Genomic DNA, 25032 nt, shown 5'->3' with positions numbered 1-25032 from the left:
GTCAGGTGTAAATATATATCTGACGGGGGTTTCGTAATTGACACACGCCTTGCTCTATAGCGCCCCCTAAGGATCACGGTTTTGCTGTGCCTTCACTTACAAGTCAGAAAATACTGTTGAGTCCAACGCCATGATAACTAAGCTTTAACACAACTAAGACCGTAATGTAGCATTTATCGTCTCTGGGCTAGCAAACTAACTGCAGCTTACTCTCTGTACCGTGGCGAAGTCTGCAGGGTGATCGACGCGAAGGTGGGTGGACAGGTGGGTAGTATTGCCCCCTTTTGCGTTTACTGTTACTTGGCACTTCTTGCAGACTGGGATCTCTATCTCTAACACCCCGTTTACGAAATCCAAAAAACTCCCACACTGGCGAGGCAACTCTTTTTTTTGGGTGCGTGAGTGCCTCGCTCTCTGTAATCTCCTCCGACATGGTTTTGTGCAACAGTAGAGGCCACACAGCACAGCATGCACTGTGGTAGTAGCTGCTAGCTAGCTAGTTACCGGGTCTTCTTTTTTCTGTTTTATGACGGGATGGCGCAACCAGTGTTAAGGGGCGTTATCGCCACCTACTGGTTTGAACCAGATAGTTATGTACGATATTATCATATGTGTATTATTTACACATCGTCAATATTTCATTTTTCAAATATCGCGGTTACCATAAATACCGGTATATTGTGACATCCCTAATTCAGATCTCTCTGAAATGTTATCAGATAAGCCCTAAGAGGTGGGGGAAGCTCCATATTAAAAGTTCTGTGTCTGGGTGTAATGGTTTGGCTGCGGCACTGCTGCAGACGCAAAGAAACAGGAAGTAGCTGTAACTCCACCATATTTAGTCCTAAAATTAGCAACTCTCTTATGGACGATCACAGCCCGCCACGAAGACAGCTGCAGGACCAAAGTCACGCATTCACATAGCGCCCTCTGCTGGGACCAGGAAGTAACCACTTTTGGAAAGAAAATTCCTCCTCCCAGATTTTTCAGATCTGTTTGAAATTTGATCAGATAAGCCTTAAGAGGTGGGGAAGCTCCATATTAAATTTGTGTGTCTGGGTGTAATGGTTTGGCTGCGGCACTGCTGCGGACGCCAAGAAACAGGAAGTAGCTAGCTGTAACTCCACCATATTTAGTCCTAAAATTAGCAACTCTACTGTACTGTCCTCACTAAGGTGTGGGAACCCAGCTAGACAGTGAGCTAAACTTTCCTTTATCCGTGATGCAGTCTTTATTGAAATTCTTCACAAAATCACAGGAAGTCAGGAAAGTGAAACTAAAAATAAAACAATGAGAAATATAATTAGGTTCTACTTGGTTGGAAAGTTAACATACATCAACTAGACAAGCTAAGCTAATGACCTTGACATTCACTGTTGACTGCAGTGCCTAAACTGACCTGTAGCTAACATTTAGCTAACATCTTCAAAACATCGTTTTTAAACCATTTACTTTTATAACTGCTTTTTAACAACATGAATTCGACATAAACTATGAAATTATAAATTACAACAAAGTTTAACAACATTAAGAAAGGAATACATACAAGTGATGCCTCTGCTGGGGCAAATGAGTCCGCGTTTCGTGAGAAGGAGCCCTTTCACAGCATGTTAACATTAGCTAACCTTGCTCCAACTAACTTCCAACTCCCTACTTCCTGTTTCTAACACTGTGACATTATGTCAAAATAAAAGTATTCCTGCTAAATGAATTTCACATTAAATAAAAGTCCCAAAATGTTTTATATCTGCCTGAAGGCAGCACACTCCCCGTCTGACCTTAAAGGTCACTATTAACCAATAAATGTCACTGGCCTAAAGTTTCAGTCTTTCGGCAGCAGAAGAACTAATTCTGACGCCGGCCTTTGGAACAGCTTGGTTTCTTTGCCTGCTGTCTTCAGCTCGACCTTCCTTACTCTGCCGTCCCTGCCAGGGACGACCGCTGTAATCCTTGCCATGGGCCACGCATTGCGTGCGACTTGACTGTCCTTCAGGAGCACATGTCCCCTTCCCTCACATCCCGTCGTGTCTCCCTCCACTTCCGCCGGGGTTGCAGAGTGGGAAGGTACTCCTGCCGCCAGCGACGCCAGAAACAATCTGCAAGGGCTTGCACCTGTCTCATTGTCTACTGAGAAGATCCTTTCCCGTGAAGTCCCCGTGTGGTGGCGGAACTCCCACCTTCTGGGTGAGAATCATAGCAGGGGACAGCACGAAGGGTGACTCTGGATCAGTAGAGACTGGAACGAGGGGTCTGGCGTTGAGTATTGCAACTACCTCTGCCATGAGAGTGTTTAAGATGTCGTGGGTGAGCTGGACATTCTCCTGCAGCAGGATGGCATCCAGGATCCTTCTTGAGAGGCCTATTACACGTTCCCATGATCCTCCCATGTGGGATGAGTGAGGTGGGTTGAACACCCATGAACATCCTTGCTGGCTCAAGAACTGCTGGACTGAGGTGTTCTGACTGAGTCCCAGTTCCTTCGCAGCAGCAACGAAGTTCGTTCCGCAGTCCGATCTGATTTGCTTAGCAGGTCCCCTTATCGCGAAGAATCGTCGAAGTGCCGGCTCGCGAGCTCATGCAGCAGAAAAGCATCGCCCATCTCTTGCTTTGGGCCTGTCCACCTCGGGTACGCCTTGAGACGACTGGCCAAGGTCCGAACACATCCACTCCTACATAGGTGAAGGGTGGGCATGTGTGTAGTCGTTCCGGAGGTAAGTCAGCCATAAGTTGTTCCTCTGTTCTGCGGCGTAACTTCCGGCACACAATGCACTTGTATAGCTCAGAAACAATGAGCCGTTTTCCGCCTATGACCCAAAAGCCTGCAGCTCTCAGGGCCCCTTCTGTGAAATGTCGTCCTTGATGCTTAACATCTTCATGACTGTTGCCGAAACATGACTGTTCTTGGGCAAGATGATGGGATTCTTTTCCGGACTGCTCAAGTCAGCATGTTTTAGTCTGCCACCAACGCGAATCAGATCTCCTTCAAGAACAGGTCTGAGCTTCTGAAGAGAACTGTGTTCGGTTACAGCCTTTCCACTCTTAAGTATTGAGAATTCCTTAGAGTAGGCATCTTCCTGCGCTGCTCTGATGATGATGTGTCTGGCTTGAGACAACTCCTCCGGAGTACGCGGGAGGTTGCAGTAGTGCCATCCGTTGCACTGACTGGACTTGTTCTTGTAAGATCTGGCGATGTGGATGAGTAGAGCAATTGCCCTAGTGAGAGAGCGCATAGATGAGAACCGCTGGAATCGTACGGCATTGAGTCCTGTGATTTGACTCTGAGTCAAGAGGCTGCTCACTTCAGGGCGTATCTCTATGTCCGATTCTGGGTTTAGAAGTTCAAAGACTTCCTTTGAGTCTTCATCAGGTGGACTCGTTTTATACAGAAAGTCTGGTCCTGTGAACCATGTGGTCTGTGCCAGTCGCGACGCAGGAACTGCCCGCGATGCGTGGTCTGCGGGGTTATTTTCCATACTGACATAGTGCTTGACCGCATTCGACTTCATGTCCAGCTCGTCTAGTATGAGCTCAGCGACTTCTACGGCTAACACTGAGGCACACAGCTCTAGCCGAGGGATAGTTGGTTCTGACTGTGGAGCCAGCTTAGCTTTCCCTAAGAAGAATCCTACTTGGATGTCTCCGTCAGCTTGTGTGATCTTCAGAAAAGCCACCGCTCCAATGGCCTTAGTGCTTGCGTCAGAGAACACACATAGCTCTGTGTGCTCAGCCTTGGAGAGTGATGTCGCAGTGTAAGCACGTGGGATGTGCAGCTTGCTTAAATCATGCAACGACTCTCGCCATGATTCCCATTGTTTCAGCTTTTGTTCTGGGAGCGGTGCATCCCAGTCACACATGTCGACACTAAGTTCTCTCAGGAGACTTTTTCCTTCAATGGTCACGGGTGCAACCATGCCCAGCGGATCAAAGATGCTGTTCACCGTAGACAACACTCCTCTGCGAGTGAAGGCCTTCTTCTCTGGTGAGACGGCAAATGTGAACGTGTCTGTTGTGGTCTCCCACAATAGTCCCAAGCTGCGTTGCACAGGCGTAGCTTCGCCGCTGAAGTCAAGGTCCTTCACGACTGCCCTGTCTTCTGGAGCGAAGGCTTGCAGGACGACGTCGCTGTTTGAAGCGAACTTGTGCAGCCTCAGGTTTGATTCACTGAGGGACGCCTGTGTTCTACGCAGGAGGCTGATGGCTTCAGCATCGGTGGGTAGGCTAATGAGCCCGTCATCAACGTAGAAATGACGTTCCACGAACTGGGCTGTGTCTGCTCCGTGTCTGTGCGCACCTTCTTGGATGGCCCTCCTGAGACCGTAGATGGCCACAGATGGGGACGGACTGTTGCCGAAAACATGGACCCTCATCCTATAGTCGATGATGTCCTTGGACATGTCATTGTCCCTGTACCACAAGAACCGCAGATAGTTCCTATGCTCGCTACGAACAAGGAAGCAGTGGAACATCTGCTGTATGTCGGCGATCACTGCAACCTGTTCCTTCCGAAAGCGGATCAGCACCCCAATGAGTGAGTTATTGAGGTCCGGTCCTGTGAGAAGAACGTCGTTCAGAGATGTTCCTGAATACTTGGCGCTTGAATCGAAGACCACGCGAATGTTCCCAGGCTTTTGTGGGTGGTAGACTCCGAAGGTTGGCAGATACCAACACTCTTCCTTGTCTTCTAGTGGCGGAGCCACTTCTGCGTGTTTCTTTTCAAATATTTTCTTCATGAATTCCAGAAACTGGTCTTTCATCTCCGGTTTCCTTCGTAGTGTCTTCTCCAGCGCAGCGAAGCGAGGGTATACTTGTTCGCGGTTGTTGGATAAACGCTGTCGAGGGACCCTAAAAGGTAACGGAGCGACCCAGTTGTTTGACTTGTCTCTGTAGACTTCTCGGTCCATGATCTCCAGGAAGATTGTGTCCTCGATGGACGGGGCAGGTCTGTTGTCATACTCGGTCTCGTTGAACACTTTCTGTCCAAGGGCGTCCAGTGATGGTTTTGTGGACTTACTGTTCTGGTCCCTGACATGAGACACGGTCTGAGTCAGCTTTATGGAGCTTTTACAGGGTGTGAGGAGAGAGGGACGGCCATTCTCCAGCACATTTGTCTTGAATGTCCCCACGACTGGTCTATGTGCACTGCCTAAACACACATCCCCGACAAGCACCCATCCTAGTTCCAATTTTTATGCGAAAGGAGCGTCTGGAGGTCCGCTCACTTGCTGCCGGACTTTATGGACTCTGACGAGATCTCTGCCAAGCAGGATGAGTATTTCCGCTTTGTGGTCAAGCTCAGGTATGTATGGTGCTACGCTCTTGAGGTGTGGATGGTGGCGGGCTGCATCGGGTATCGGTATTTCAGAGCGATCATTGAGTATTTCATTACACTCAATTAGAGGCGGAAGTGGTAGCTTGGTTTGCCCATCCAGAGATTCGACTTGGAACCCTTCAGCCTTCCGGCCCGACGTCTCCACCAGCCCTGCACAGCTCTTCAGTGAGGAAGGGAAAGACTGGCCTTTGATGTGGAAAAGTTCAAAGAAGTCAGATCTGACCAATGAACGATTACTTTGGTCGTCCAGAATTACGTACATGTTAGTTGCTTTCTCACGTTGACCTTGGGGATATACTTGAATTGTGAGTGCAGCTGGAACTGATGACTGTGCTGTCACCAGTTGGTACGTCTTCCTCCCCGCCATTGTCTGGTGCCGGACGAGGCCATTTCGCAGCTTGAGGTGGAGGACCTGGGTGCATGGCGGCATGGTGACGGTCACTGCGACACTCTGCGCACTTCAGAATTGTCTTACAGTCTCTAGCGAGATGACTAGAGGACATGCAGCATTTGAAACACATCCCATTGTCTTTGAGAATGCTCTTCCTCTCCTCAAGCAGCTTTCCTCTGAATGTTCTGCATTTCCACAGCGCGTGTGGTTTGTTGTGAATGGGGCAATTTTTCTCTGGCCCTTCGGCTTTTTTCTCAGGTATATCTGTAGGCGGATCTTTACCTGAAGAAACCCCTGTCTTCTGAACGGATATCTTGCTTCCAAAGTTGCGTGAAGTTGTTTTGTCTGATTTCCAGCTGGTGCTGTTGCTAGATGGTAGGACGAAGCTGGGATCGTTCCTTCTTCGTGCTTCGTGACAGATGAAATCAGAAAAGACATCAAATGGAGGGAAATAGCCTTTGTTCTTTTCTTTAAACTTTGATCCAATTGCGAGCCATTTCTCCTGAAGCCCATAGGGGAGTTTTTCAACGATGGGCCCTATTCCCCTGGCTGTATCCAAGTATGCCAGTCCTGTGAGGTAACCTTCTTCTCTAGCACCTTGCAGTTCCATTAGGAGATCACCTAGGTCTCTCAGTTTCTCGTAATCTTTTGTAGATATTTTTGGGAATTCGTCCAGTCGTTTAAACAGAGACTTCTCCATGACTTCAGGCGCAGCATAACATTGCTGGAGGCGCTCCCAGGCCTTTTGTAGTGCTACATCTGGGTGCCTTACATGCACAGAGCGTATGCGTTTAATGTGCTTGACAGACTCTGGCCCAAGCCACTTAATGAGCAGATCCAATGATGCAGTGTATGTGAGCCCCAGGCCTGCAGTGGCATTATCGAATGATGACTGCCACGCCATGTAATTTTCGGGTTTGTCATCGAATTGGTAGAGGCTGGTACTCACTAGATCGCGGCGAGCCAGGTAGCGTGCCAGGTGTTCTGTTTCAGGTGCCACGCGTGAGGTTGGTGGGACATAACTGGGACAATATGGCGGCGTCATTGCGTTAAGTGCTGGTTTCTGAGGGAAATGCGCTTTCTTGGGCACTTCGGGGCGTCCACTATCTTGATTTGGAATTGTTTGGTTTCCAGTATGAGGCGCACTCTGACTCAATGGCTTGCTGTGGCCAGGTGGTCTGCTAGGGGCCTCGCCCTGTTCGTGTACATCATCCTCGTTCGGGCCTATCGCTGACAAAGATGCCATGTAATGTAACTCTCTTCAGACATTGCTGCATCATGTGCTGGGTCAGGGTGGGACACTGGAATGCTTGCTCGGTGCAGTTCAGTTTGTGCTGCAACATACTCTTTTGTGCGTGTTACAATTTCCTCTTGGAGGACCTCATGTGAAGATGAACCAGACTTAACTGAATTCTCTCGATATTCAGCCGCTTCTAATGCTTCAGCTTGTGCTTCAGCTTGTGCTTCAGCTGCGGCTGCCTCTTTTTGTTGTTCAAGTGCGCTTAATTCAGCTTCCAGCTTTGCCTTTCCCAACTGTAGCTCTGCCTCTTTTTCAGCTTCTTCAACTTTAAGCCTTGCTTCTTTCACTGCAAACTCAGCCCGTACCTTTGCAGCTTGTGCTGCTGCGCGCGCCTTGACTGCGGCGCTGGATGAAGATAAGCGAGAGGTCCTTGACTTGTGTGATACATTCTCAGCATTCTCACTCATTCTTTCTGCCATTTTCCTTGTTAGATTTTCCTTTTTGCTACTTGAGATGTTGCGTTCCAACTGAATCACACTTTTTCACTGTACTGTCCTCACTAAGGTGTGGGAACCCAGCTAGACAGTGAGCTAAACTTTCCTTTATCCGTGATGCAGTCTTTATTGAAATTCTTCACAAAATCACAAAGTCAGGAAAGTGAAACTAAAAATAAAACAATGAGAAATATAATTAGGTTCTACTTGGTTGGAAAGTTAACATACATCAACTAGACAAGCTAAGCTAAGACCTTGACATTCACTGTTGACTGCAGTGCCTAAACTGACCTGTAGCTAACATTTAGCTAACATCTTCAAAAAATCGTTTTTAAACCATTTACTTTTATAACTGCTTTTTAACAACATGAATTCGACATAAACTATGAAATTATAAATTACAACAAAGTTTAACAACATTAAGAAAGGAATACATACAAGTGATGCCTCTGCTGGGGCAAATGAGTCCGCGTTTCGTGAGAAGGAGCCCTTTCACAGCATGTTAACATTAGCTAACCTTGCTCCAACTAACTTCCAACTCCCTACTTCCTGTTTCTAACACTGTGACATTATGTCAAAAATAAAAGTATTCCTGCTAAATGAATTTCACATTAAATAAAAGTCCCAAAATGTTTTATATCTGCCTGAAGGCAGCACATCTACTATGGACGATCACAGCCCGCCACGAAGACAGCTGCAGGACCAAAGTCACGCATTCACATAGCGCCCTCTGCTGGGACCAGGAAGTAACCACTTTTGGAAAGAAAATTCCTCCTCCCAGATTTTTCAGATCTGTTTGAAATTTGATCAGATAAGCCTTAAGAGGTGGGGGAAGCTCCATATTGAAAGTTGCATGCCTGGGAGTATCGGCTTGGCTGTGGTAGGGCGACAAAGTACGATCCACTGCCATGAGCAAAGAAATGCTATAACTCACCTCTACATGGTCAGACCCTTTCAACTTCACATGTCTGATAAGGACCATGTCCTGAAGACATCTGTAGCTTTATTCAATCACAGGTGATTCTGTTGATTTTTAATGAATTCTTGAAATGTTGATTGAGATGCAGTGTTAACATTTGGAGACTTGCAGGGAAAGCACGCAGAGCTGAAATTTCAGTGTTTATTAGAACAGTACATGTTGATGAAGCATAGTGAAAAGTGTGCAAATAGGAGGTTTGATTGAATTTATACACATTTTTTAAATTTTGGATTTCGATTGCGCAATATTGCTTTCCTGCCTCCAGCACTCTTGACCCCTCCTCTTTATGGCCTATCAAGAGGAGGGGTGGATCACCCAACCTTGAGTGACAGATCTGTCAAGCTCTGTCATGCAGTGTGTGTTGTGGTCTTTATGGACTATTGTTAATGCATATATATGTGTGTGTGTGTGTGTGTGTGTGTGTGTGTGTGTGTGTGTGTGTGTGTGTGTGTGTGTGTGTGTGTGTGTGTGTGTGTGTGTGCTGAGTAATTTCCCGCAAGAAGGTCCTACACTGCTGTCGTTTCCTATCTCTTGAGGACTTTGAGTGGCTACCACTGTTCTGGGAAGGGTTGTCCTCCGTGTGGACAGGGGTGTTGGGTGTGTCCTCCATGCTGACAGGGATGCTCGGGGTGTCCTCCGTGCAGACAGGGGTGTTGGGGATGTCCTCCTTGCTGACAGGGGTACTAGGGGTGTCTTCCGTGCAGACAGGGGTGTTGGGTGTGTCCTCCATGCAGACAAGGGCATCCTCTGAGGAGGGAGTGATTGAATCCTCTGTTTGGGATTTGGTTAGGCAAATAACATCCAGAGAAAAACAGAGGGTTTTCCCTGTAGGTCTCACTGAGACTCTCCCAACCACAACCCTCAATTGTGTTGAACACCACACAAAATTGAGTGCAGGCCAGTAAATGTCTTTGCCAGTCTTGGCAGGTGCATGATAGATTGATGAACCCACAGCCAAAAGACACCAGGTGTGTGGCTGATGTTGTCATGCTTTTCACACAGAACACTCCTTTGTCTCGTCCTGTGACGGCTCCTTTGTAGTCAAGTGACCGAAAGTGTCTGTCCAAGATGTGTTGTGCAATGGCGCAAGGCCTGTTTTGGAGGTACTGTGGAAGATTTGTGTTTTACTTCCGGTAGCCATCGGAGAACATAACATTCAGCTCAATGTACCTTTAAAAACAAATAAGCGCAATATGATAGATGCAACTCTGAGTTTAAAATAGTAAGCAAGGTAACAAGGGAAGAAATCAAATTATCAATGTGTGCTTACTTGTGGTAAGACTTGGTCAGAAAGTCTGAGACCACCACTGTCAGCAGTTCACTCAGACTGCAGTTCTTATAGCCTTCAAGAAACGTGTGCTTGAGGGTCTCGTTTAGCCATTTACACCATTGTTGGTGTAGATGGCTACCTTGAGGGATTCCGTCTTGTAGACATTCACCCATCTCTGAAGAGAAAGACATGACATTGTTGAAAATAACTTAACCATATTCATAGCATACTATCAAGACAAATCCTAGTTATAGACAATATCCAGAAGACATAAATCTACCTTGGCTTGGGGCAGCCATTTGGTTTTGAACCACCTCCTCGATTTGTCATTTGTGAGCCAGTTGGTGTTTGTCTGGAGGACAAGAACGTGCCTTCGAAATTCCTCCTCAGTGTGTGAGTGAGCAATGGCCCGAAGAAGGGTTAGGACCTCATCCTATGACCACACCCCGTTACCTCCTTTACGGGTCCACTCAACCCAAGCCTTCTCCTGATGGAAGTCACAGAGAATGACTTTGGAATCTATAAGAAATAATATTTTGCAACATTCCAATAGATGCAAAAACAATACATGTTATCTCAGTGCCCTCTTCCACATTGCAAGTGTTTTAAGTATAAGGCATGTCACATTATTTCAAACCTCCATCCATGCTTTCACATCTTACCATTGAACACTTCCTGCAGAGCGCAGATTTCTGCTTACAGAAGTCCACCATGAAGTGGGAGAGCTTCCAATCAGGATTCCAATCCTGGAACACCTGAAGTGCCTCTTTAATATCCAGAGTTCTCTTGGATTGTGTGACAAACACTCCCACAATGACATAGTTCACATTTGTCATTACACACACACAAAAAAAAGTGGAACAGAATATCGGCATGTGTGATACGTTGCAACAAGCAGACACATCTGCTGTCCGTACAAGAGGAGAAGCTGCTGTCACCAGGAGGTCTGCATGCAGAACAGCAACTTGGTCACAGAGCCATCATCCTGCTCTTCACTGGGCCTGTATATAATATTCATATCCTGTTGTGTCGATGTGTCCACCAAGCTCTGAAATGTTGTGAAATCATGTTACCATATTATAAACAGAGATACTTAAGCAATATGACCAACGTTAATGCATGTTTGTTTGTTTATTAGTTTGGGTCCTCTCAGTCTCATATTGTTAGCTAGTGGTTTGTCGCGGTTTACTGTCAAGCAGTGGTGGAATTTAACTGATTGCATTTAATCAAATACTATTTTTATTTAGAGTTTAGCTGTTTTTGATTGATTATCTTCATTTTATGCTACTTGATATTTCTACTCCACTTCATTTTACAGACAAATATTGTACTTTTTACTGAACTACATTAATAAGGCAACAATAACACTACATTACACTATGTTATTAAAACTTCTACTTAGGTATAATATATAAATACTTCTTCCACCACTGCTTTCTTAGTATCAGTAAAAGGGTACGGTATGATGTGGACAGAAAGAGTCGAACAGGTCGTAAGCTACATTAAAAATGTTGCAGTCAGAGGCTGGAAGGTTGCAGAGAGGCGCCATTGAGACCACGATGCCGACAGGAAGGAGGACACAGAGGGTAAAGTGTCTTGCTGCCTTCACCACTTCCCACAGGAAGTTCCAACATCTAAACACAAACACATAATTCAAAAATGAGTACAGGATAGGAAATGTTTTAGTTTTTGATTAGCTATTTATTTAATGTTTGAGTGTGTTGTGTGAAGGAAAGCTAGCTTACTTGTCATTCTTTGGGGACCTCTCATCATTGCGCCCTTCATCTTCCTCATCCTATAATCAGAACAGAGAGCTTCAGTATATATATCTTGGAAGTAGGCCCGCATGTTTTATTAACAATAAAGAAACATGCTTGTACACTCATTAGATTTAGATAAAAGAAGAATAATTCTATGTCTGTCAGCTAGTTTTAAAGCTGAAGCTGGTTAGCTTAGCTTAGCACAAAGGAAACGGCAAGCTTCTCTCTGTGGTAACAACGTCTGCCTACCATCACCTCTAAAATCTACATCTTATAAACAAGTTTTCTCTCAACTTTCATCTTAAATTTTAATCCTTAAGAAAACTTGATTTCCTTGCCAGGAAAAAGCTCAAAACATAAGTCTATTGTATTTCTGGTCAACATTATGGTGGCACCAAGACTTTGGCTGTAGTCTTCATGTAAGCTAAGCGGCTCCAGCTGCATATTTATGAGAGAGTCCTCATAAGTGGTATTAATCTTTTATATAACTCTTTAAGAAAGCGAGGCGTAAGTTGAGACAGAAAACGTATCTCAATATGTTAGCTAACACTGGAAAGCAAGGTTAACGGCTGTGGCTATGGTTAGTATAAGAATACCATTGGCATGGTTTCTCTACTTATTTTTAAAACTTAGTCTATCAGTGACACATTAAGCCTATTTGCAACATTTATTCTCCTCCTCAGGAGTACTGTAGCAGTTTGACTCAGAGGTAGGCTAACCAGTGCAGCAGCCATGACTTTGCTGTTAGCAAAAAGCTTAGCTAAACTATAAGCATTATTTACTTTTCATTTCTGAAACGATTCACCAATAAAAATAAATCCACTTGGAAAAATGTAAAGTGGAGGCCATACTCTGACACTTTAGCCACTACCCTGAGATGAGTTGGTATTACATTTCTCCTCTAAAGGTTTTGAAGAAAGCAAACATACGTATTAATCAAAATGTGGAATTATTTCTACTTATGGAAGTATAGCTGGTGAAATGAAACTGTTATGTGTTTGATGCCAGTCCTAGCATGGCTGTACGTGTTTCATATCAGTGTTTGGATATTATATTTACCTTAGCTAAAGACCCATGTTGCAGTGTTTCTGTTGATGTTGATGTTGATGAGGCCTTCTGTGCAGATCTATCAAACCAAAAACAAGCACATGTGAGAAAATACAAAATACTTTGCACAAACATCTGCTCATTAAGCCTGGCTACAAGATGGTCAAGATTAATATAAACCCATGAAATGAACTACACTCAGACTGGGATAATAATAATTACAGTATCGGCTGGCTTTTGTTCAGTTCCACTTGAAGTTTTTGCTGTTCCTGAAGGAGATCCTGCTGAAACAGATTAAATGTAAGAATGCTGGCATCTAATGTATATTAGATAGCATTTAATAATAAAATACAATTGAGACACTAAGTTGTCAAGCTTCTCAATTTTAAATCCAACGAGAAGGGGTCGGTCTTTAGCAGCAAATTCAGAAATACCTAATAATACAAATAAATGACGGCATTGGTAAAATGAAGCTGTTATGTGTTGGATGTCAGTCACACTGACGGTTAAATGTGTTTCATAACAGTGTTTGGATATTGTGTTTACCAAAGCTGAAGACCAATGTTGCAGTCTTTCTGTTGATGTTGATGGTGCCTTCTCTGCAGCTCTATCAAACCAAAGACAGGAAGGTGTGAGAAAACAGTGAACCTTTACACAAACCTCTGCTATTGCAGTTAGCTTGGCTCCAAGATGGTCGACATCAATATCAGCCCATACAATGAATTGCACTCAGACTAGGTTAATCGTAATTACAAAATCTGCTTCTCATGTCTCTTCTTCAGTTTTTCTTGAAGTTCTTGCTGCTCCTGCCTGAGATCCTGCAGAAAAAGATGAAATGTTGATAGCTTTCAGTCAAATTCATTCGTATAACCCATTCAAACCTCCACAGTTAATCAAAGGGTTATAACACATCTCAAGCTTCTCAAATTTAAGTCCAATGAGAAACTACAATTTAAAAAACAAACTTAAAAACTATTGTTGAAAAGTACAATCATGAACAGTTTTTTATATTCTCTATGTACCTAAAGGCTGCTTTAATTGAACTAAAAAGGAAAGAAATGCAAAAATGCAAATATAAAGAAGTACACATTTTGTCATTGAAATTGAAAATGGTATAGTCAATCACTTTTAAAATCAATGTCAAAGGTTTAATTGAATATGAATGAATAAAAAACAATAAGGAAATAACAAACATTATTTAGTCAATACTTATTTTTTAAAATTGTATTATTATGCCATTTGTACGGTACATCCAAGGATTGATGAAGATGTGATATTGAGCACATGTACATTGTGTATTTTGTGTCAGTTAGTAACTATTAATAATTTGGGAATTTGGCCTACATTCCTAATTAATTAATAATTAACTTACGGTTATTTTGTGGGCTTTTATCCTACAGTATGTTTGCACAAGGCTCATAATATACCCCTCTATAGCCCATCTTAATTATTTATGGGTTTTACAAGCTAACCCTTTATTCCATTAGCATGAACATTTCTTACATGTTTTTCTTAATAATATTTAATTTCGATGTTGTTTATATCCATGTACATTTTGGACGCATTTATTTGACATATTTACACATAAAAACGTTATTCTGGTACCAAAACTGGATATTTTGTAAGTGCACACAACAGTACGCTCACATACACTCTAACATGTATAATTTGAAGATTGTGTGTTGTAACTGGGCTAAATATTGCCTTTTTGTCACAGAGTTTACACCTGAAGTTGTCATAATAACGTATCTGGATGGAGAAGGTGATACAGAGCATGATGCAGGTTTACGCCAGAGTGATTTATCGTGTCAAATATAAACGATCTTTGGAGCAGGTCCTCTGCTGTATGTAAGCTAAATGAAACAGTGGCACCTCACAACTGACATCACATCATACTACCATCCTGCCAGCCAACTGTCCAATCACAGGCCAGTGGGAGGGCCAGTACCGGCGCGGCTGTCCAATAGGCAGATAGCGCGAGCTCTGCTCACTGTCTCGTCGCTCCTGATTTGCGGGCTGAATTATGGAGGAGGCGGGATGTGAAACCACCGAATCCGAAGTCGTGCGTGTTTCTCATTGTCATAAAATATTCAGCAGCATCCCTCCGTCTGTCTGTGCAAGTTACAAAGCTATCTTTTTATTTTGGGTTTGCTGACGTTTGTGGTGGGCACCCTGAGAAACAACATGAAGGATACTTGTTAATGCATGGGGAACTTCTGTCAGCCTAAACAAAACCTGTTTCTAAAACCTGTTTCTCAGGAGTTCTTCCCCAGCCCTAATTTTTTTTCTATACTTTCTTTTTCAATCCTTAAAGATGTGGACCTTCCTGGGAATAGCCAGTTTAACGTACCTTTACAAAAAATTCAACACTGTGTTTTCTTACGCTCACAAAGAGCTTGTGATGGCTGCAGCTTTGTTTCTGGCAGTGGGGCTGCTGCTGGCGTATGTCAGGTATTTCCACAGCCACAAACTCAGGGTCTCTCAGGTGTTGCATTTTCCTCTGAGACTGCTGTCTTGTGTTCCTGTTCTGAACAATGTAGTCCCTCAAACTTCAACACAAAGGAGCGAAAACGCAGAAAACAACTTAAAAAAGGTAAGAAAACGTATGTGGATATTAGCCTTATCATGACAGACAACAAAGGAAGACAGACGGATTTTAAAAAATGTTGCTTTCCATTTCACTGAAGTAATTTGTTATACTTATTATTATTTATGACTGAGCAATATATTTTATCCTATGTATTTTTATTGCATTGAAGAATTTCTGAACTAAAGTCTAAAATGTTTATTTATTTTTGTATATCCAGTACTGTACCTAAAATTATAGAGACATAGCTAGTTACTTGCAGTGAGGGAATGTAACTATACATTAAAACATATTTATTACAATTTGTGCTACTTTCACAAAAGGCAAATATTATTCTTTTTATTCTAATACATTACGTTAACACTCATATTTACTAGCTACAAACATGTATATATATATATATATATGCTTATATCCTATGATACATTGCTATAATAAACCCAGTATTTCACAATGTATTTCTGTTTGGCTCCCTTTTGACAAAACACAACATTAACATGCTTGTACGCGTATTTGTTGGTGGAAAAAACAGACTAACATTATATTCTGTAGTAATATAACATTAAAAAACTACAAATCCACATGTGGAGTACTTTTTACTTTTAAGACCATAGTTTTTCTAATATTACGTTAATAAAGGATCTGCGTACTTTATCCATTTCTGGTTATCTGACGAAGTATAAAATATGTAGCATGTCCCACTGTTTGCCTTACAGTCCAACTCAGTTTGGACTTTACACTGTGTGTAATAAACTCCCCTCCATTGTTTCCAGAGCCGCAGAACAAGGAAAAGAGTAGAAGCAGAAGAGTCATCTGCCTCACAGAGTGCCTCAGACAGTGGTTCCTCAGAGGCCCTGGAGCCAGATTTGGTGATAGTGGGTGCAGGGGTCCTGGGCTCAGCGATGGCCGCTGTCTTAGCCAAGGATGGACGGAGGGTGACGCTGGTGGAGAGGGACCTGAAGGAGCCGGACAGGATAGTGGGGGAGCTGCTGCAGCCCGGAGGTTTCAGGGCCCTCAAAGAGCTGGGCCTCGAGGGTCAGTGGAATGTTCGTCACCTACAAATACACTGTGATGTACAAGTGAGCAGGAACCTCTGCCTCAGAGTCCGTTTTTATGGCATAATTATGTTAGTTCCTATGTAAGGCCCTAAAAACAAGAACTACTTGCACTACAGTCACACTATTCAAAGTTTACTTCGGATGAGAGGTTTCTGTGTTTTGAGTTCTATGTGCTCTTCTCACTGGTGTGATGTGGGCAGGGCTCAGCTGGAAAAGGTGAGGTCACATATTTCTGTGCACCAATCAGAGTGAGGAATGTCTGAATCAGAATGTGGTGACGGTTAGTGTGTGTTAGTGTAAAGCAGATCAGATGATTTCTGAACCTTTACTCTGATGCTTTGTTCAGTCCTAAATATGTTGTAGACAATTTGCTACTTATTCTCACCTGCTTCTATTTACAGTGTCTACATGTAGCCTAGATTTCATACTTTGTGATAATTACAGTTTTATGAGCATATAGGTATGTAATAGTTACTATTTTACCTAATCAAAAGTGCCTTTCTGATATTTCACACACCTGTTTTTTTTTAAATGGAAAACGTTCCTCAAAACCTCACATCCAAAACAAATCTCTGGAACTAGGCTGATATTTGTGATCAAATGGTTTAAATAATCAATGTGAACTATAAACAAATACAAGTGTAGGTTGTGTGATTACAATTTCCTCTACCATATTTTAAAAAAACATTAACACTTTTTTACTGTTTTTATTCTTATTTTTTCTGTTATACATTATACCTTAAAAGAACCCATCCCCAATCATGGCATAAAATATTATTTTCAATTATTCCAGTTACCTGTTGGTATAGACAAATGTGTCAGCTGGATTTGTGGAAAATGGGTGTGTTGAATTAAAATACATATAGTGTTTCCATTTGATGGAGATTATGAGAAATGTTCTCGATTACAGACGTGCTAGAGGCCCCCACCACCTCCCCAAATGTTCAATTTTTAGTTTACTCGGTGCGTGTCTGTTTTAGTGACATTTTGCAGGTGAAGGTCAGGGGCCCCCTGACATTTTTGGCCCCTGGGTCTGTGCCCATTTAGTTAGGCACATTCAGTAACCCATCATGTACTCACTGAGTCATACACTGCATGTAAACAGAGTGTGTGAATATCACACTGACCTGTTGCGTGTGTTTGCCCCAGGTTCGGTGGAGGGTCTGGATGCCCATCAGGTGAACGGCTATGTGATCCACGACATGGAGAGCAGCACAGAGGTGGAGATACCCTACCCTCAAGGGAAGGACAGCATCCACTGCGGACGAGCTTTCCATCACGGTCGCTTCATCATGGGCCTGAGGAGGAGCGCCATGGCCCAGCCAAAGTGAGTACAGTCCATATGACAAAGTTTTAAACCGTCTGATAGGAGGACATGGTTTCTGGGGTGAGTTGGAAGAAACAGAAGTATAATTATTGTTCCCATGCGGCCATTTTTTTCAGTTGTATAAACTGAATTTACATAATAAGTTCAACCAAGAAATCATAACTCAGGATCAAATGACTTGCTTTTTTTAGAGCTTTCAACCTGTCTTTTGATCATCCTCGTAACTCTAGATAAAGGTAGTATGTAGACTGTGAGTTCGGATGTATTTGATTTTGTCGAATTGTTTTGACTTTTGGTCAACATTTCAATTTCTAAGGAAATGACTTCATGACAAGTAAATCTGGGGGGTGTTACTTTTCATACGGGTTCCAGATGAATTATTTCTTCTGTGAATGGACAACATGGACTTAATAACACTCAGTCCTAATGAGATGAAAGGTATCAGGTGTTTATATATAATTATTTCAGGTTCATTTTAATACAAAGGTCTATTACATGCAAATATCAGTGCTTGCTCTGGCTCTTGCTTAACAATCAAATTTCATTTAGCCCATAAATATGGATTTATTTTGTTCCAATAGCATTTTCTCTCCATGTTACCAATGCTGTAACGTCTCTAACTGCCCTATTGCGCCCCCCAGTGTCACAATGCTAGAAGGCACCGTGACCACTCTGCTGGAAGAGGACGGCTGTGTAACCGGAGTCCAGTTCAAAGATAAAGAAACCGGAGACATCAAGGTGAGAAGAGGAAACTTTTCAACCCCCCCAGTGGAAAGAAATACTGCATGGTCTACAGAGTGTGTTTGATGACAGTATGATTGTGTGTCCTGCAGGAAATCCACGCAGCGCTGACTGTGGTGGCCGATGGCTGCTTCTCCAAATTCAGAAAGAGTCTGGTCTCTGGGAAAGCTCAAACCTCCTCTCACTTTGTGGGATGTCTTATGAAGGTAAACACCAGCCAGGGATGCTGCTATCTGAAATGTCCTTATATGTTTTTCAATATATTCAGCTATTTTACGTACTAATGTTTTCATCAATTAATTGAGAAAGTAAAATGCAAATTCATCGATAATAAAAATGAGTGTTGCAACCTAAATTGTTCTAAATTGACTAGAAATGCTTAATAGCAGTTCTGAAAGACACATTCAATTTAAAGGGGTCATATTATGCTCATTTTCAGGTTCATAATTGCATTTTGTGTCTCTACTGGGACATGTCTCCATGCTTTAATGTTCAAAAAGCTCTTTATTTTTCTCATACTGCCTGGGCTGCAGCACCTCTTTTCACCCTCTGTCTGAAACCAGAGCCTAGTCTGCTCTGATTGGTTAGCTGGCCGGCTCTGTTGTGAGTGGTCAAATGTCCCATCCCTTAGCCTATCACGCACAATGTGTCCAAACGCTAGCCAATAGATGCGCCATTGTCACACAGTGATGTCACTATGCTACAGAAGTGAACAAAGGATTCCAATGGAGGCGTTCCAGGCAGGGGGGCATTTGTGGGAGAGAAACTCCGTCTGGAGGGAACAAAGGGATTTTAGCCTTTGCAGACCATTTACATGCACACAAACCTATAGAACACACTTCAGGAATGGGTAACCCTCAAAGCATAATATGGCCTCTTTGAAATGTAATCAAATCAAATCTGTACAGATCTTACAAACTAATTCCTACTAATTTAAAGAACCTCATCTCAAATGAAATAAAATGTCTCTTAAGTTTTGATTAAAACTGGATATTTAAATGTGTTTTTACTCCTCCAGGACTGTCCCCAGTTTAAAGCCCACCATGCTGAGCTGGTGCTGGCCAACCCGAGCCCGGTGCTCGTCTACCAGATCTCCTCCTCTCACACCAGAGTGCTGGTGGACATCAGGGGGGAGATGCCTCGCAATCTCTCAGAGTACATGGCAGAGAACATATACCCTCAGCTGCCAGGTAAAAGACAGATGAGAGTAACTTTATTTAGGCCCCGTGCCCACGACAACGGTAACGACAGATAAACGTAGAACATTTCGACAGATGTGCCTATCGTGCACACGGCGACGGCGTTTTTAGGAGTTGAAAACGGAGAAAACGCAAACGCCCCTCAAAGTGGAGATCTTGAAAACGTTCCAGTCTCTCGTCGCCGTAGGAACAGTTCAAAACGCAGAAGTGCGTTTTTTGCACAGGTTTTTTTTTTTGCACAGGCATCTGGAAGTGACGTTCTAGCGCCAAATTTGAGCCTGCCCTTTGATAAACATGGATGAACGTGTAGCAGTAGCCGCGTTGAATGGTATGCATGCAGGCCAACAAATGGCGAGACTCTTTACCGAGAGTCATTTAGACCATAGGAGACGATACCAACGGATATTGGACATTATTGACGCACCGGAGGAGGAGACACGACGAAGTTGTTTAAAGTTGTGTTTAGCAGCAACTGGACCTCCTCATCTGTCCAAACAAAGTTTGAACTAGGCGTACTGTTATTGCCGCCGCGCTTCGCCATTTTCTTCTAACTGACGCGGAGGAAGTAGCCACAAAACAGGCATTTGGTATTGTTGCTACTGCCACCTACGTCCGGGGCGTGCTTACTTCATCGGCAAACTGCGAGTATTATGAGTTTTATACGTTTTCCCTGTTCCCATGGATAGACAGATATCCACCCCCAAAACGCTCGTGAGAACGCAGATAAACGCAGATAAATTGTGGAGGGGAAAAACGGACATCTGCGTTTTTGCTTCAGAGCGTTGTCGTGGGCACGTAGCCTTAGATAAACGCCTCTGAGGTTTTATTCCTGTGTAATTATTTCTAATGAATACATCCTTTGGCCTGAGTAAGAACCCCTGTAAGGTGATGAATGGTTTGGAATAATGGCAGGGATGCCAGATGGGGTGGTGGGTAGGAATATATCCAGCCTGCTGCCTGTGCTGTTGGAAGCTACACTTTGACATTCATGGTGCGCCCTGCTATTCAGAAATATCAAAGCGTCCATATCAAAGCATCTGGTAACCTTGACAGAGGTCCAGATGAAATGGTGGAGTCAGTTTCACTGAAACATAAAAAAATGAGGAAAAGGTTTTTTTTGTGCATGTGCCCAGCGTGCACATTTGGGTTTTAATCCACGGAGCCAGCTGAGTGATGGACGCCTTTTCTCTGTCTCCCTCAGAGCATCTAAAGGAGCCCTTCATGGTGGCACTACAGAACGACCGCCTCAGGTCCATGCCTGCCAGCTTCCTGCCTCCCTCTCCTGTCAACAAGCCAGGTACTGAAGTGCTATTGACTGCCATGTTGTTAGATATGGCTGAAAGGGGAATCTATTGAGCTGGTATCGGCTTGGGTACATTATGAGGCACTCAGGGAAAGTAGTGCATGGCTTTGGTCATAACTATCTGATGAAACAGATTAAAGAGATTTCCTTGTTCTGCAATTAGTCAGTTTAAGGTACAATTATCCTGTAAATGCATGCTCTCAAAGTCCTTTGAGCTGTTATCACTACTTTGTTTTTTAAAAATGTTTTGTACTTTACCTGATACTTTAGCAATACTTGTATTTACTGGAATAATACTTCCTCCTTCAAGTAAGATGAGAAAATCAATTTACTTTAATCTGTACTGCAAATATGAAGCTATAAGCAGCAGCCAGTTATCTTGGCCTAGCTTTAGAAATGGAAAGAGCTAACCTGCCTCTTTCCAAAGGAATATTACTTGTTAAAGATAACAATTTATATCAACAACATTTTTTTTAAATATAGAAAAGTAGAATGTGTTAAATACTGCACTTACAAAGTATACTTTACTCCCTGAATCCAGGCTAGGCTACACTAACTAGCAGCCTACATTAGCTTGTAGCGCACATGAGAAATGTTGGACTGTTCCTTTCATTTAAATGGATAATATATGCATGTGGGCGTTGGATTGCCGTTTTAACATTATTGGTCTTTATTGGTGTAATGAGAGATGACACATTTAAACACTCTCCAAAGGTTTGAATTGTCAGAACATCTTTAATATGGGCGCAGAGAGACATCACGTGTTTGGCACTAATTGGAGGATTTTGTTATTACAATATGCTCAGAGGAAAAAAAGACACAATGACAAACAGCAGTCTGTCGTTTGCAGGCGTTCTTCTCCTGGGCGACGCTTACAACATGAGGCACCCTCTGACGGGGGGAGGGATGAGCGTTGCTCTTAACGACGTTGGCATCTGGAGGAGTCTGCTCAGCAACATCCCCGATCTGTATGACGACAAGGCAATGCTGCAGGTGACCACAGAGACTAGTCCTGATCATTATCATGCCAACAACTCAATGTTTCCCTAATGTGTAATATATACCATAATAACAACCAAAGGGTTGTGTAGGTGTGTGACAGCAAGCTATATTTAGAGCATCTGCTGCATCACTTCTGCCGTGCTGTTATTCCCTGTGGTGTAGGCGAGCGACTGCAGACCAGTGTGCATTATTACATCGCTTTTTTTCCATTCCTCAATAGGCAAAGAAAACATTCCACTGGAAACGCAAGTCATCACATTCTTTCGTGGTGAATGTGTTGGCCCAGGCCCTGTACGAGTTGTTTGCAGCCACAAACGGTGAGTCTCTGCCTGTCTCCGCATCTTATTACACATTGAAAAAAATGACAGGGGATCACAAATGATTATTCTTGCATTGAATACAAAGGCATAATACGCAATAAATTCAAATAACATTTATTTTCATTTCGATTCTCATTATGTTCCTGTTTCAGAGTCTCTTCATGAGCTGAGAAAAGCCTGCTTCCAGTACTTCAAGCTGGGAGGAGAGTGCATTAACGGGCCTATCGGACTCCTTTCAGTGTAAGCATGGGTGAAGTGAATATTTATACCTTTTGAAAGAAGTTTGAGGAGAAGACCACACGACTGTAGTCCAAATATAAAACCAGAGAAAACTAGCTTAGCTTAACACTACAAATGCAAACAGTAGTTACTCTGCAATGGACAAATTCCACATCAGCACATTAGAAGCTCATACATTTCTATTCCTATTTCTAACTACAATCGATGACAGGACTTCAGGAACACTACGTATCTAAGCTTAATTAAAGCTCAATTATTTTGCAGTAACTTATTTAACTGTTAAAATGATACATGTGGTTTTATAACGGGGTTATGTGGTTAAACCTGGGACCAGTTAGCAGTAATCGCTAACTGCTTGTGCCAAGCTAATTAGTTTGCAGCATTTTATATTATATTATACATTTATCCTTCAATGTTTTGGCAAGTGTATACCCAAACTGTCCTTTTAAATACACGAGAAACACAAGATATTCAGTGACATTGTGATTCTTTTTAACAGGTTGACACCTAAACCCATGAACCTTATTGGACACTTCTTCGCCGTGGCACTGTACGCAATCTACTTCAACTTCAAGACAGAGCCGTGGAGCACCAAACCTCGAGCTATATTCAAGAGCGGAGCCATCCTGTACCGAGCCTGCCTCGTCATGTTTCCGCTCATCTACTCTGAATTCAAGTACCTGGTGTACTGAGGAGCATCTGGAGACAGAGAGTCCAAACTCAGTCTTCTCAGAAATGGCTGACAAAAGGGATTTTTGTTGTATTAAACTGTGCTTTTACTATTCAGGATTTTCTACCATATGCCCTTGCCTTACTGGAGATGTCATCGCCTCAATGTCCTGCTTAATGCTTTGTTTCAGTTTGGACATATTGTTCAACATTGCCTCAGTGTAGGCCTGTTGGAGCCCACCCACAGTTTGCACTATATGCTGCAAATGACAATACAGTGTGTTATCTCACAGCCTGAATTACACTGCATATTTAACACTGTGGGATTATTCTGCAACAGAACCACTATGTTAAACACGGCGTCTGAATTGCATATTGATTTTGCAATAGAGCCACTTTTCCTGCTGAGCTAATTAGGGCCGCACTTTATATATGAATCCTTGTGTAATGGTGATCATTTATAACAAGAATGCATCATTAAAGATCAGAAGCACTTATTATAAAACAGGCTTTCTGAATGATCTTATTCAAGTTAATACAAAGTTTGTTTTCAGCCTTGTTTTGTTGATGAAAATATATGTTATATATTTGTTCAAATCACACATGTGATAATCACTTCCTGCCTTCCTGATGCTGTTGCTTTTTACATAAGGGACTTTTCCTAACCCATTTCGGGTCCCAAACTAAAATATGCCGACAGTGCAGCTGGCGAAACCATAATCCCAGAACTCGAGAATGATCCCGGCACTATTTTACTCTCGCTGGATGTCAGTTAAGTGCTGACGCAGCGTGCCTGGGGGGGAAGTTTGAATTTGACGAGGACCTGGGATGAAAGGAACGTTGCTCACATCAGGACCGAGTCAGCGGATGATGCTCAGGAGACGTTCATCCTGAGCTGACAGACTCCTGACAGATCAACACCTGCACTGTTGTGTTTACCTGTGCCTGTGTTGGGCTTGGTGGGCCGTGAAATAAAACATCTCTGATAGACAAGATTTTTACTTTTATTTTTTATAACAGCACACTTTGATTATTTGTGTGATTAGTTATTTGTGTTAATGCAATAACTGAAATCTATGATTTTATACCAGTTTGTAACTTTAAATTCAATACACTACATTAAAACATCCACCAGATGGCGCTCAGTCACAGCGGAAGGATTTCTGTCAGCACCATGGCCGGTCAATATCATCTGGACTGATGAACTGTGGAGATTGGAAGAGTTTCCGTCAAATAACGCACAACAGAAACACAAAAAGACTTAGTTTGTAAACCTTAATAGATGTAGCGTTCAACCAGTGATCGAGTGGAGGTAACTTCTTACACAAATAAAAATCCTGTTACTTCAGCTGCTTTAGACTTCAAAAAGGTCTCGTTTGCAAACTGCTTTTTTTTTTACCAGCACTCAATATAGTTTAACCCTTTTACAAAAAGAAGTGTTTATAATACTGAAGATAATGCTGATCCATGTTGATGAGTTAGCATTTCTTCTTCAGAAACATTAAGGTCACTTGAGTAAAATCTGATTATTGTATGATAAACTTAACGACCACAGCAAGGCTTCGTATGTTTCCTGTTATTTAACTGGAGGATATAGAGGGGTGGTATCCTGGATTCAAGAGAGAACTGGCCAAATGTACAGGTTCTATCTGTGCTGAATGTACACTTTAAACCAGGATCAGCTATCAAGTAGAAAAGCTAATGCAACATTTTCTGCACACTATGCTTTAGGACGTATCCGGAGTGTTTCACTGTTTATAAATCAAAGAAATACACTCATATAAAAAGGCTTTAAATGGTGCCGCAAAAAAAAAATAGTAGCTATCATAAAGTTCTACGATAAATGTTTTGCTATAAAATGTACTTTGACACATATCTCTCAATTAATTTGCTCTGCGGATACATCTTTTGTAGTTTTCATTATTGCTTAAATTCGAAGCACCAGCCCAGTTAGGTAATTAAAAAGATGTGTAAGCAGTTGATCACCTGGAAATGTAATAAAACCTCCAGAGCAGCAGACTCCTAACAACACTTAACAGCTTATTCAAAAAACAAACATATTATTGATCTTTTTTA

At 42.7% G+C, this 25032-nt stretch overlaps 1 protein-coding gene and 1 long non-coding RNA gene across 2 annotated transcripts; one reads left to right on the top strand and one right to left on the bottom strand.

Annotated features, from left to right (window-relative positions):
* Positions 1–11269: 11269 nt before the first annotated feature.
* LOC134861532 (uncharacterized) lies at positions 11270–12589 on the bottom strand. Its single transcript, XR_010165423.1, has 3 exons — positions 12523–12589; positions 11449–11498; positions 11270–11337 (listed from the first exon to the last, which is right to left on the bottom strand). It is a non-coding gene; the product is annotated as an uncharacterized LOC134861532 (long non-coding RNA).
* A 2012-nt stretch (positions 12590–14601) lies between these two features.
* Positions 14602–23949, top strand: sqlea (squalene epoxidase a). The gene is made up of 11 exons (XM_063880411.1): positions 14602–15103; positions 15871–16132; positions 17305–17482; positions 18124–18220; positions 18316–18429; positions 19242–19413; positions 20624–20719; positions 21576–21718; positions 21948–22044; positions 22200–22287; positions 22787–23949. The coding sequence occupies exons 1-11, from the start codon at positions 14825–14827 to the stop codon at positions 22977–22979; spliced, it is 1719 nt and encodes a 572-aa protein (XP_063736481.1). The 5' UTR covers positions 14602–14824; the 3' UTR covers positions 22980–23949.
* Positions 23950–25032: the final 1083 nt, after the last annotated feature.

The sequence above is a fragment of the Eleginops maclovinus genome, chromosome 3 (genome assembly GCF_036324505.1).
Source record: "Eleginops maclovinus isolate JMC-PN-2008 ecotype Puerto Natales chromosome 3, JC_Emac_rtc_rv5, whole genome shotgun sequence".
In the NCBI taxonomy this organism is placed as follows: domain Eukaryota; kingdom Metazoa; phylum Chordata; class Actinopteri; order Perciformes; family Eleginopidae; genus Eleginops; species Eleginops maclovinus.
Note: the sequence above shows the minus strand (reverse complement) of the source record. Positions and strands in the feature narration are given on the sequence as shown.

Coding starts and splice junctions, on each gene's coding strand:
- sqlea (XM_063880411.1), top strand. CDS start 14,825: ATGTGGACCTTCCTGGGAATAGCCAGTTTAACGTACCTTTACAAAAAA. Junction 15,104..15,870: donor CAGAAAACAACTTAAAAAAG/GTAAGAAAACGT, acceptor CATTGTTTCCAG/AGCCGCAGAACAAGGAAAAG. Junction 22,288..22,786: donor CCTATCGGACTCCTTTCAGT/GTAAGCATGGGT, acceptor TCTTTTTAACAG/GTTGACACCTAAACCCATGA.